Genomic DNA, 11,849 nt, shown 5'->3' with positions numbered 1-11,849 from the left:
TAGAGCAAGAGATAAAAAAAATTACTACTACTGACCAATACAATTTTTAAGGTTAATACCATATGAAGAGATGACAGTAATCTTAAACTTCTAATTCTTATTGTGAAAAAGTGGAAATAAAATGTCCTTGGTTTATTGTCTTTTACATATGTGTGCAGATGTCTGTGTATGATCTGTGTGCTTTTTGTTATAGATGTATTGACACACGGGTTTTTTTTTAAGATTGTGTCTGTAAGTGCTATTTCTTGTGCTCCATCCAGTTTTACAGTATACATCATATGTTTGTATTCACTATTTTGTTTAAAAAGCAAGCAAACTTGTTACTTGGATAAGCATACAATGACTGCAGTAGATTTTTTTTTTTTTAAGTGATCAATATGTGTTAGATATCTGAAAACAACTTGGCTTGGTTTCATGTTGATATTTGGAATAAAGTGAAGCTAGCCAGAAGTAGAGTTTATAATAGGTTTGTTGAATGAGAAATAGAAGCAATATATTGGCTAAAAAGACTTGAGCTCTGTATGCAACAAGTTCCTATTTCTTTCCATGAGCTTCCAGTTTTGCCATTAGTGAGGCTTATGTAGTAAGTGGAAGAGGGAGGTAATTAAAATATTATCTGGTGAATCATCTGAAAGTGTTATTAATTTGTGGCAAGATTGTTCCTAACAGTTATGAAAATACACTGTCTTATATGTAGGTATATCTTCCAGTTCATCCTGTAAATAACAAGTGATATTTATTTGTCAAGACAAATATTAACACTTGGTCTTAAAAGTTAACTTAAACGTATGGAACCATTCACATAGCTCATTTTGAGTGCCTTATTATAGCTTCTGGATACAGCAGTCTTAATTTGTTGCTATTTCACATTTGGGTTTCCTTTACAACACTGAATTTATGTTTTGGGGTGTCATTTTTTTTTGGGGTTTTAGAATTATTTTAATTTTTTTTTGAAAGAGTGATGTTATGCGGATGAACATTTTGGGGGTGCTGTGTGGAACAGGTATCTTAGTGAATGTGTCAGTGGTCAATGAGTATGATTTGGTTATCATCAGTTGAGACAATACTGCATTTGATAACCTGAGAAGCCCCCTTCAGTATTAGGTTCCTGTGTGACTGCAGGCCCAAGCAGGACTTTCATGCTGTTCCTGGATCCAGGAATGCCTGAGCTCAGATGACTGAGGCCAGGCATCAGTTTTGGCTTCTCCCAGGTTTTTCCAGGAGACAGCAATGGTGTAGGAGCGTGAATATATACTTGTGCATGCAGGGCACCCCTTTAATCTGGCACTTACAGGGAGCAGGCACATACTGGTGCTCTGGGAGTCTCCTTTCTAAAGGCCTTTCCTTAATATGATTTTAAATGTTGATATGGCCTGAAGGACAAACTGAACTGGGTTGTGTGGTGCTAAACCCAGTACGCAGTTGTGTACAGTTCCTGCCCCAAGCTACTTCTAGGCTACATTAGAAGGGAATAGTGTTGAGTGTAGAAAAGGGATGTAACTTAAATTGTGTGATGGTCCATTAATTTTGTGTTTAGTTTTTTGCTTGAAGTTTTGATGTGTATGTTCTCACTTAAGATTTAGCTAATGATACAGCTAGATGAGAAGAAAGGACATGTGTGAACAGAAATGAGGATGAGAATGTGGAGAGCACATGAAAGGAGGTAGAGGTGGAGACTGAGGAACAAGCAGCCAGGAGATTAGTGGATCAGCTAAAGTTTTTTGAGTGAAGGAGGGGAAAACAAAAAAAAAAAAAGGAAGATCATTTGCGTTGCTGCTCTCTATGAAACACTTCACTAAACCAGTCCATAAAGCAGCCTGAATTTTATATTCCAGCCTAGGTTGTCTGATGAGAATTCAGGCAAAAAAGGCCCAGAAGGCAGATGTTTCTCCCTTCCTGGAATCATAGAAAGTGAGGGATGCGTTTTATAAATGCTTATTTTGACACAACTGTGAACTGAAGAAGCTACTGCTTCTGCAATAGCTCCTCATTGCAAGTGTTTGGGTTGCCATGAAGTGAACCTGGTAGGGATATTTCTCAAAGTTAAAAATAACTCAGGGAAAGTTTTTAACCTTAGCTGTTTTTCAGTACTGCTGATGGCACACCGACAGTTGTACTGGCATAACTTGGAAGGGGCGGCTTCTTAGCTAGTCACCTCTCCTAGAGGATATCAGTGCTTGTGAAGCTGTGAAGGGGTGATTCTGTGTGTACTGGGAAGAGGTTTGGTTTGGTTTTTTTTTTTCATCACTGCAGAATTGGAAAGAAAGGTAATGCTAGAACAAGGCCTTAGGGAGGCTGGATGATCCTTTGCTTTCCCCTCTGTAGCTGAAGGCAGTATTCTGGGGACCGAGGCCCTTCAAGCCTTTGTGTGTCCTGTCAAGCAAATGTGAATAAGTAATATGGGTGATTCCCCTTTTGGGTTGTCTTCTGGTCTGTGGTATTATGTGGGTATTCCTGCAGTGAGGGCTGCTATTGATGAGATCTGTTATGTCTGATCTGTAACTGACAGAAATGTTGTGTGGGACAGAGTCAAGCAATGAAAGTTTAATATATTGGTGTTTATTCAGGTTTATAAACCCTGTAATGTGGACAGAAGTAGCTAACTGCTTACCAACACACACACACGCACCGTTGTTGTTTTAAACAAGAAAGGTTTGTTGAACTGAGTGTTATAGTGATCAAATAGTCTATTTCATGAAGCAGCGTGTGGTGATCTTACATGGCTTAATGTGGCATTTGCCCTGGAACTCATTGCCCTCTCGTTTCATTGGAACAACTGATTCATGCAGTCATGGTGTGAACTGGATAGGGGAGCCGGTATAGTTTTGAAGGAGAACGTGTTTTGCAAGATTTTTTCAACCAGGCCAGCTGGCCTGAGTGAGAGGTTGCTCATCGTTGAGCTGGAAGCAAGCTTCTTGGGAATGGAGGGGGAATTCCTGAAGCTGATGTTGGTGTTGAATGTTTCATCTTGTGAAACCCCAGCTTTGAGTGTTCTGCATGAAATGAGAAAGGCAGAATTTTAGTGCGCATCTTATGATGCATTTAGTAAGTGCTTATGAGGCAGATGCAGGTTGAGTTGGCTGGTACCATCTAGTTTTCAGAGTTTTGTTGAGTTTGGTGTTCTGCAAGGATATGATACATTATTTGGTATCCTTAACTCTATGCTAAGGCTATGGCTTTTTTCTTAGTGACTTTCCCAGTCTTTTAACGTAAATATTTTTATGTTGATTGCAGATGAATATGTGAACAAAGAACAAGTTGTGTGTTTTTTTCTTCTTCCTAGTCTAAACCTTTATTGGAATGTTAACAGATATGACACGGAGGACTTGGAGTGGCATTATTGGTAATGGAGATGTAGTCGTTATAAAATGTCTTTCATGTTCTATAACATCAAAAGGAAGTGGTAGATAACTTCTTTGCTGTGGATTTTTTTCCAAGTTCCTGATACCACATTGATCACTGTCTGTCACAGCCACTTAGTACTACCTACATGTTACTTCCTCTACTTGCCTCTGCATAATCTTTTTCTTGTCTTTCTGCCTGCTTAGTTCTTGGTGCTCTCAAAATGAGAGGCATTGTTATTGTGTTATGGGACTGAGAAGTTAAGGAGGATTCAGAGAGTAGTCTGGATTTAGAGGCAGCTTTTCTGAAAGGGAAAGCATTAAAAAAGGGAGATGTCAACAGCTTCTTCCTCTGCAGCAGAGCTCCTTTATGAGCAGCTCACTTTAAGGTGTGTTTGCACATGGAGGAATAGTTATTCTGCATTATGTTCAGATTCCACTTTAGTTTAAGTAACGTACATGTATAAACAACATTTTTTTTTAGTGTCTGCCAGACCACACGAACAAGTTACCATGAGAGAGCTTTATAGCAAGTAGCTATATTCTACTGTCTTCTGCGCTGCAGGCTAGAGCAGGTTAGAATGTATGCTACTAGGTTACTAGTTCGCAAGGTAAGGGTGTGAGTTGCAGCAGCCTAAGCTCCTGCAATTTAAGGCTACAGCATCTGCTCTTCTCACTTCTGTGACTGTTATTGAGTTAATTCAGGAGGCTGAACCAGCTTACTGCTCATGTAAGCACCATTCCTGCTGCATGGGAGGTGGTAGAAATTCAACGGGAAGAAAACAGTAGTCCCCCTTCAGACTGGCTGAAACTTTCAGGGTTCACTACCCTGACACGCATTTAGTGTAGGGTAGTTGCTCATGCAACAGCAGTTACTGAGAAATTAGCTGCTGAGATGTTAATTACAAGGTGAAAGTATTTCCTGGTAACTTGTTTGTGGAATTTAGACTGCAGCTGCTAGGCTGCCTTGAAACAGAACAGGTTTTGCAGTGAAGTGAAATGTTTCCAAGAGTGAGAATGCCTGGAGGATTTGAATAGGGCTTCTCACTTGACTCAACTCCTCATCTTAGGATGTCCTTATCTTGTTGCATGTTTCACAGTTGAATTGCTTGCTAGTTTTTGATATACTGAGAATGCCCTTTTTCCACACGTGTCCTTAGCAATGTGTGATTTTGTATGGGTGCTTTCCCTTCCACCCGTTTTCATCTTGCATGTTCTAGATCTGCCCTCTGGATGGGATATTGATCCTATTTACTAGAGGTGTGATGGAGAAAGCACAGCAAGTCCCTGTGATTCTAGCTGGTAAATGGGAACGAAGAGTAAGGGAATCGAAAGCTTTTTGTTACCAAACCTGTTATTTTTCTTCCCCTTAACTTCCCATCAACAGGGCCTTCTTTTCATCTTACTGTTTCACCTGCTGCTTTCATGTTGATTGTCCCATCCCTTGCCCTGCGCATTGCTGCACCTCTGCTCCTCTGTCCCTGATCAATGTTCCAGTGCTCCCACTCTCATTCTCACTCATTGGTCAAACCTCTGTGCCTTTAGGCAATTATTTTTTGTGGCAGTAATAGGGGATGCATCACACCCATTCTTCTTTCCCCATATCAACATTTTCTGCAACGATAGGTCCGGGAGACGTATCCCCCGTTGTTTTAAAACTGACTGCCACATAGATAAAACGGTACTCTCTTCCTTAGTTATAGTACCCCCCATCGTGCCCCTGGTGGCTCACCGATTCCACGGTGTCTCCTTACTAAGTTCCCAGGTAAGCAGCTCTCCCCACTGCTGTTCCACCAGCAAAAAAATCCTTCTTCCTAACGTGCCTCGCTGGCTGGACGATCATGTCGGGGTCGCCAATTGTGGCAGTAATGACAGTACATGATCCAATGTGAATCAAGCATAAGCCTAAGCTGAAGCAGTTTATTACAAAAAATAAGCCCCTTTTTATAACATATTTGCTTCCGTAAATGCAGCCAGGCACTGTCCGTCCAAAACCCGATTGTCGCCCCGCTTCTGACACACGCTGTCCACGCGCCCCCCTGCAACCTCCCATTGGTCAGTCCTTTCACCATCCCCCCGTGCTGTACCATGATCCTGCAGGTGCCAAGTCCAGCACTGTTCACAGTGATGTTTAATGTCAAGTATGCAGAGGCTCTGTGGGAAGCACACAGGAGATTGGCCTGTGGCCTTGCTTGGAGAGCTTGTCGACTTCAGCTCTTGATTCTTTCCATTAGCTGCAACAATATCCCCCAACAACATTTTCTTTTGGAAATGCCTGATGCTAGGCAGGCTCAAGCCTATTGTTCGCCAAACATGGATTACATTAATCCTGTCATTCAGCTTTCCTCAAATGCACAGGTCCTGGTATTTTGTCAAAATAATACATCAGGTGGTAAAATAATGACTTGCTTAGCAGTTGTTCTTGAATTTCTGCAAAGAATTTTTGTGTTGCTTTTTAGAAATGAGTTGGCTTTTTTCTACATTATTTGAAGATACTTTAAAGGGTGGCAATTTTAAAAGTAATTTATGTGGTGGTTGTGCGTGGTGTTTTGGTTTTTTTTCTTTTCTAAATGTATAAATGAGAGCAGGGTAAAAAGCAGTTTTACAGACCTTCCTAACTACAGCAAGTATTTTCTGATGTCCTCAATTAATACCCAGCCTTGTTTTTTTCCTCTTTTTTCAGTGATGACGCTATGAGGAAGGCTGGTGTTGCCCATAATAAATCCAGCAAAGATATGGAGAGTCATGTGTTTATGAAGGCCAAAACAAGGGTAAAGCATCTCTCTTTGTTTCCAGAAGTTACTGGGGTGTCAAAAGGAGTTTGGAACAACGTGCAGAAATTGCAAACCTAATGCACTTAGTTAACTGTCTCTGCTTAGAGTACATAGTTATCCAAAATTTCTTATTTATTTGCTTCTTTTACCCTGAGGGGAAGTGAAGTGTTTTGCATCCAATATATGCATCAAACTGGACTTCAGTCCAAGACAGCTTTGCTGATGCTGCAGCATTTAATGCATGTATAGGACTGCACTTAATTCTTATCTGAAGACTTGTGCGTAGTGAGTTGCATAGAATTTCCTTTTTGTGCAGTGTATCACCATTCTGCATGACCAGTTTGGTGCTCAGGAGAGACTAACAAATCAATGAAAAGGCTGTGTCAAGAGTAAGACCAAGGGAAGTGCTGTGGTCTCTGTGAAAGTCCAGATTTTACCAAAACGTAAACTTATTTCCTGGAGCTGTGTATGAGAAATTGGATACTGTTGCTGTCTCCAAACAAGCCATGTTTGAAATAGAACTTGTCTTGGTGAAAATTTCATAATGCTGATGTCACAAATTTATGCCTGCTGATGGCATCCTCACTGGTGGGTTGGTAGTTTCATGGACAGGAAAGCTATCCCAGCCCTGTGCAGTTTCTCTTACACATTATGAAGTACACTAATAAAATGCTGCAAAGAATATTTGTCTTTTCACTTCTGACACTTCTATCACCTGTTAGTCTTTAAAGTTATTAACTTGTATTTGTAACACTAACTTAGCTTAAAAAAAGTTCTTGTAGTATGAATGTGACATAGTTCAAGGACTAAAGTGGGTCAGTGTACCAAGTAAGGTTCAATCCTTAAGGAAAAGAAATTAGAGTGGATAAGAAGTGGAAAATTGATGTATTGGTTTATAATTATGTTCACCTCTTGTAATCCTATTAGTGTGACTGTCACGGAGGTTCTTTGCAGTGTATCTTGTGGTTTCTTGGCCTTCTTGTACCTACAACCACAATGACCTATTAGTAAAAATGTTCTCACTTAGTTTATGAACAGACTGTTCCTTGCAAGGGAACTGCTCTGAAAAGCCCACAGACATTGTAAAGTAAAATCTGTTATGTTGAGGAAGAATACGGAAGAACCAGAAAGTCATGGTTGAATGTTTTTATTTCCTATGCTAAAATACTAATGTTTCGCCTTCAGGAGGAATATCTTTCTCTTGTGGCCAGACTTATTATCCATTTTCGAGATATTCGTAAGTAATTGTTTGCTTTTGGTTTTGTTTTTTTTTCTCGATAATGGGATTGCTCATCCCACCCTCCCCCAAAAAAGTAAATTTCAGGGTTTGTATATGTGGTTCTGCATGTGACTCTTCACAAGTTGCTTCAAAAATTTTCCTGTAATATACATGCTTAATTTCTAAATACAGTTTCTTTTACACATCCATCTATAATTGGAAAGTCTTTGAGAAATTATTTAAACTTGCTTTTTCCACCTTCCTAATTTTTTCCTGTATTTTTGCTTTCTTCCCATTGTTTATATAGTGTTCTGGTTACCAAATTGGCTTAGGCTAATGTATTTTATTAGAACTACAGTAGACAGTTTTTTATTTTTTTAAATCACTACGTGAATATATTTCTCATAGAGAGTATATCTGAAGGGCCAAATTTATGTGTGACAAGATTAACAAAGGCAATTAATTGTTCTTCCTTTGCAGACAATAAGAAATCTCAAGCCTCAGTCAGTGGTAAGAGCTCCTTTTTTTTTCTTTTCTCCCCGCCCCCCCGTTGCATTCTGTACCTGATTAATATTGCTTGCACAGCCCATGTTGTGTTTTGCCCTCTTGAATTGCCATTCCCTCTTTGACTTTACTTTTCTGTGTGCCCAGGATTCAGATTATGACAATTGTCTTGAAAGGCACTGAATTTATCAATTGCATAATAAACGTGATGTTAAGGGGGGAACTGTAGAGCAAAGTACTTCTCTGGTCTGAACACTGCTTCTCCGTATTGATCTCAGGAGAAGAGGCTAATGGGATCCACAGTGGGACTCTCAGTTTTTGAGGTTACAAGCTGGATATCCTCATGGAGTTTTGTTGGCAGCTTGTTTTGACTTGTGTATAAATTCAGAGGTGGCTACTAAGTTCCTTTTCTGTAATGTACTTAGTATCTATTTGGAACTTTGCAAATCTGAAGCACTTTAAATTTCCACTCTATATACAGAGGGGCAAAGACATGCCAGAAGCCTCTTGTGGTCTCACAGGCAGAGCAGTGAATGTTAGATTCTCAGGGTATTGGATCTAGTAATGGTCTAAAGCTGACAGATCAGAGAGTGGATGATGGAGAACAGAGGATTTTGGGGAGGCAATTGCATGGCTGGCTGCATATTGGTAACTATTTTCTTTGTAGATCCAATGAATGCCCTGCAGAATCTAACTGGGGGTCCCCCAGCAGGGGCACCTGGAATGGGCATGGCTTCCCGAGCTCAAGGAGCACCGATGAGTGGGATGAGTGGTCTTGGCCCAATGGGACAACAGATGAGTCTCCCAGGGCAGCAGCAACCTCCTGGAACCTCGGGAATGGCCCCTCATGGTATGCCTGGTGTCTCTACAGCTACTCAGCAGAGTAAGTGTTCAGTTTGCTTCAACGACTGAAATAGTTAGATCAACCTTTCAGTACATTACTCTTTTCCACAAGGAGAGGGTGCTGAAGAGTTTTCATACTTCTGGCTAAATCAGCCAAGCCAACTGCAAGAAGAATTGATTTCAAATACTGCTACCTAATGGGATAAATGTCTTCCTTAGTACAGACAGGAACAGTCTAGCTGTTGTATGAGCAAATGCTTCTTTCGTCCTCAAAGATGTCAACTTCAGAACTTTGTTTCTGTAGAGCTCACCTATGTTTTCTATGGGTACAGTGCTTCCTACTGGTGACCTCTGTGCATATTTCCTCCTGCACATTTTTATGTTCTGTACCTAGGTTGCTGACTCAATACAGGCAGTGAGAATTAGAGGTTAGTAGTAGGAAATGTCATTAATTCTGCTGTTAATGTGCCTCATCCATTTGAGGAAGCAAAAGTATATGCTGCTAATGAAGAACATTAATGTACTTTAGGGACTATTTTCAATTATTATGAGTTATACTGGGCAACTGTCTCACACTGTTTGGGTCTTGTATTTTAAGTACAGTCTACCTTCTTTTTAGCTCAACTTCAGCTTCAGCAGATAGCTCAGCAGCAACAGCAATTCCAGCAGCAGCAGGTGGCTTTGCAGCAGCAGCAGTTCCAGGCCCAGCAGTCAGCCATGCAACAACAGTTTCAGGTCCAGCAGCAGCAGGCGGCAGCAGCTGCAGCAGCCCAGCAGCAGCAGCAACAGCAGCAGTTGCAAGCCGTCCAGCAGCAGCAACAACACATGCTGAAACTGCAGATGCAGCAGCAGCAGCAAAACCAACAGCAGGTGATGACAATTATAATTGAGGTGATCTGTGTTCAGTTACTTGTCAAGTGAGGCTTGGCTTGCATGGAAGTACTGAATATCAGCTCTGCCTGTTATTAACGCGTTTCCACTTTGGGGTAGGACTCCAGTTTAGACTTGCAAGTTAATTGGCAACAATATATTACATACCAGAGGAAAGGCTTAACAGTCATTTCTTCTGGCGTAACAATAGAGAATTAAAACCTTTGTCTCTTTCTCTTTATAAACATCACGATAGTCTTTCATTCTGACAAGAACAGGGATGTGGGAAAGAACTAAAAGCACTTGTATTACTCTAGAAATAGTGGCTGTTTTGTCATTGTGTGAATTACACATTGCCACTGTAAAAAATGTGTGCTGAGCACACGTATACGTGTATCATCCTTAGGCACAAAAACAGAGGAGGAGACTTCAGCTGTCATGCGTTTGTGCAGTTTCTGGTAAATAGTGGTGCTGATGCAGGCTGGTTACATTTGAAGAAGTGCTGCTGAACCCATTTGTACCGAAGCTGATGGACTTCAGCTTAGGTTTTGAAAAACATTTTAGTAGTGAGACAAGGTTGTAATATTGAAACCACGGGATGTGCACCGCGTAGAGTTGAGATATATGAAGAGTGAGTGGGTAAAAAGGTTGGGCTTTCGCTTTGGACTTAGAACCTCAGCCTGATGTATTAGGATTCTGTTTGCTTTGGTTTATGCTATAAAAATAAGGCTGCTATGGCATTGCTGGAAGCTTTAGCATCCTGGCTTTTCCTGCTTTTCAGATACAGCAGCAACAGCAGCAGCAACTACAGCGAATTGCCCAAATGCAGCAGCTGCAGGCAGCACAGGCTATGCAGGCACAACAGCAGCAGCAACAGCAGCAGCAGCAACAGCAGCAACAAATACCACAACAACAGATACAGCAGCAGCCACCTCAACAAGTAATGCAACAGCAGATGCAACAGATGCAGCAGCAGCAACAGCAGCAGCAGCAACAACAACAGGTTGCTCAGGCACAACAGTCTCAGCTTCCACCACAATCCCAGCCTCAACCCCAGCCCATGGTATCTCAGCCACAGGCAATCTCAGGACAAATTCCTAGTCAGGTCATGCCTGTTACTCTTACGCCACAGCAATTAAAAGCAATGCAGGTAAGGGGTAGCGACCAGCTGATTGTTAGTTCATTATGATCCTCTAGAGAAATAAAAAAATTCTTTGACTTTTACTAATAATGAAGTAGGAAAAACCAGCTTACTAGGAGATCTGTAGTTAGCATGTTACGAGTACAGAGAGTTTAAAAGTTTATGTCTGGGCCTGCTAGTAGAGAACATTTTTGTGTCTAAGAGTAGGACTTCTGGAAATCTGTGAAAACCATTTATGCAGCTAGTATTTAAAAATAATTTCTAGTCTTACTCTTGAATGGACAAGTGAAAAAAAGAAAAAGAAACAAACTCTGGTTAAAAAAAAAATCACCTCAATGATGTTTACTGTTCTAGAACATGAGCAAGTGCTTTAAGTGCCTGTGACTGGAGCCAGTGATGGCTCTCTAGCATGCTAGCTTTGCTTCTGCTGCCATGTTTAGAGGTTTTTGTCAAAGTTTACGATACTGGTAGTTCCTGCCCTGAAGAGAATATGGAATTAAGACAATAGTTTTACTCTGTTGAACCTCTTGCTGGGTTATCCTCTTAATGGTGCAGCTTTTTGAACTGTTGCATTACGGTCATTTTTTTTCTGGGCTCCATATGTACTGTTGAGCAAAAGCTCAGACATAATCCCAAGACCTGCTTTTCTTTGGGCCTTGCTGGGGAGGAGTGGAATGTCAGCCACACTTGAGGAATTATTAACCCTACGTGGATGATAGATACATCCACTTTGTGCTCCTACCAGCTAAGCTAGGAGCAGCTAGCTGTCATGTACATCACACTGACAGTCATAATGAATGTATAAACATATGAAATGCTGGTCATTGGTAGGTGCTTAATACAGTGTACTCAAAGGAGATCAACATATATGCAGTTAACTTGTGTTTGCCAGAAAGTTGAAGTATCTAGTATTGTGATAGGAAGACCTGATAGTCCAGGGAAGAAGCTGCAAGAAGAAATTGAATCTTGGGTGCACAGTCTATGGAAAGACTGTTCTCCATGTTAGAAACATGGGAACTTGTTTTCATAAAGAAAGCTCAAAAACTCTAGGACGAGTATGTGTGTGAGGCTGATCTTGTCTCCACACCCTTTTTTGAGAGTATAGTCAATATAGTTGAAACAGAAGTGTCATACCCTACTCAGATACGTATGTTTAC

At 40.9% G+C, this 11,849-nt stretch overlaps 1 protein-coding gene across 4 annotated transcripts in view; it reads left to right on the top strand.

Moving 5' to 3' along the window:
• Window positions 1-11,849, top strand: part of MED15 (mediator complex subunit 15) — a 30,703-nt gene that overhangs the window by 1,723 nt on the left and 17,131 nt on the right. For 3 of the 4 annotated variants that reach the window (XM_068412915.1, XM_068412916.1, XM_068412914.1), the window contains exons 2-7: window positions 6,025-6,112; window positions 7,301-7,352; window positions 7,815-7,844; window positions 8,506-8,721; window positions 9,301-9,551; window positions 10,333-10,701. In XM_068412915.1, coding sequence (XP_068269016.1) covers window positions 6,025-6,112; window positions 7,301-7,352; window positions 7,815-7,844; window positions 8,506-8,721; window positions 9,301-9,551; window positions 10,333-10,701 — 1,006 coding nt within the window. The remainder of the gene's footprint in view (window positions 1-6,024; window positions 6,113-7,300; window positions 7,353-7,814; window positions 7,845-8,505; window positions 8,722-9,300; window positions 9,552-10,332; window positions 10,702-11,849) is intronic. The other variant, XM_068412917.1, reaches the window with a different exon arrangement.

Source organism: Nyctibius grandis, chromosome 14 (genome assembly GCF_013368605.1).
Source record: "Nyctibius grandis isolate bNycGra1 chromosome 14, bNycGra1.pri, whole genome shotgun sequence".
In the NCBI taxonomy this organism is placed as follows: Eukaryota; Metazoa; Chordata; class Aves; order Nyctibiiformes; family Nyctibiidae; genus Nyctibius; species Nyctibius grandis.
The sequence above is the reverse complement of the archived record's forward strand: the minus strand, read 5'-3'. Positions and strand labels throughout refer to the sequence as shown.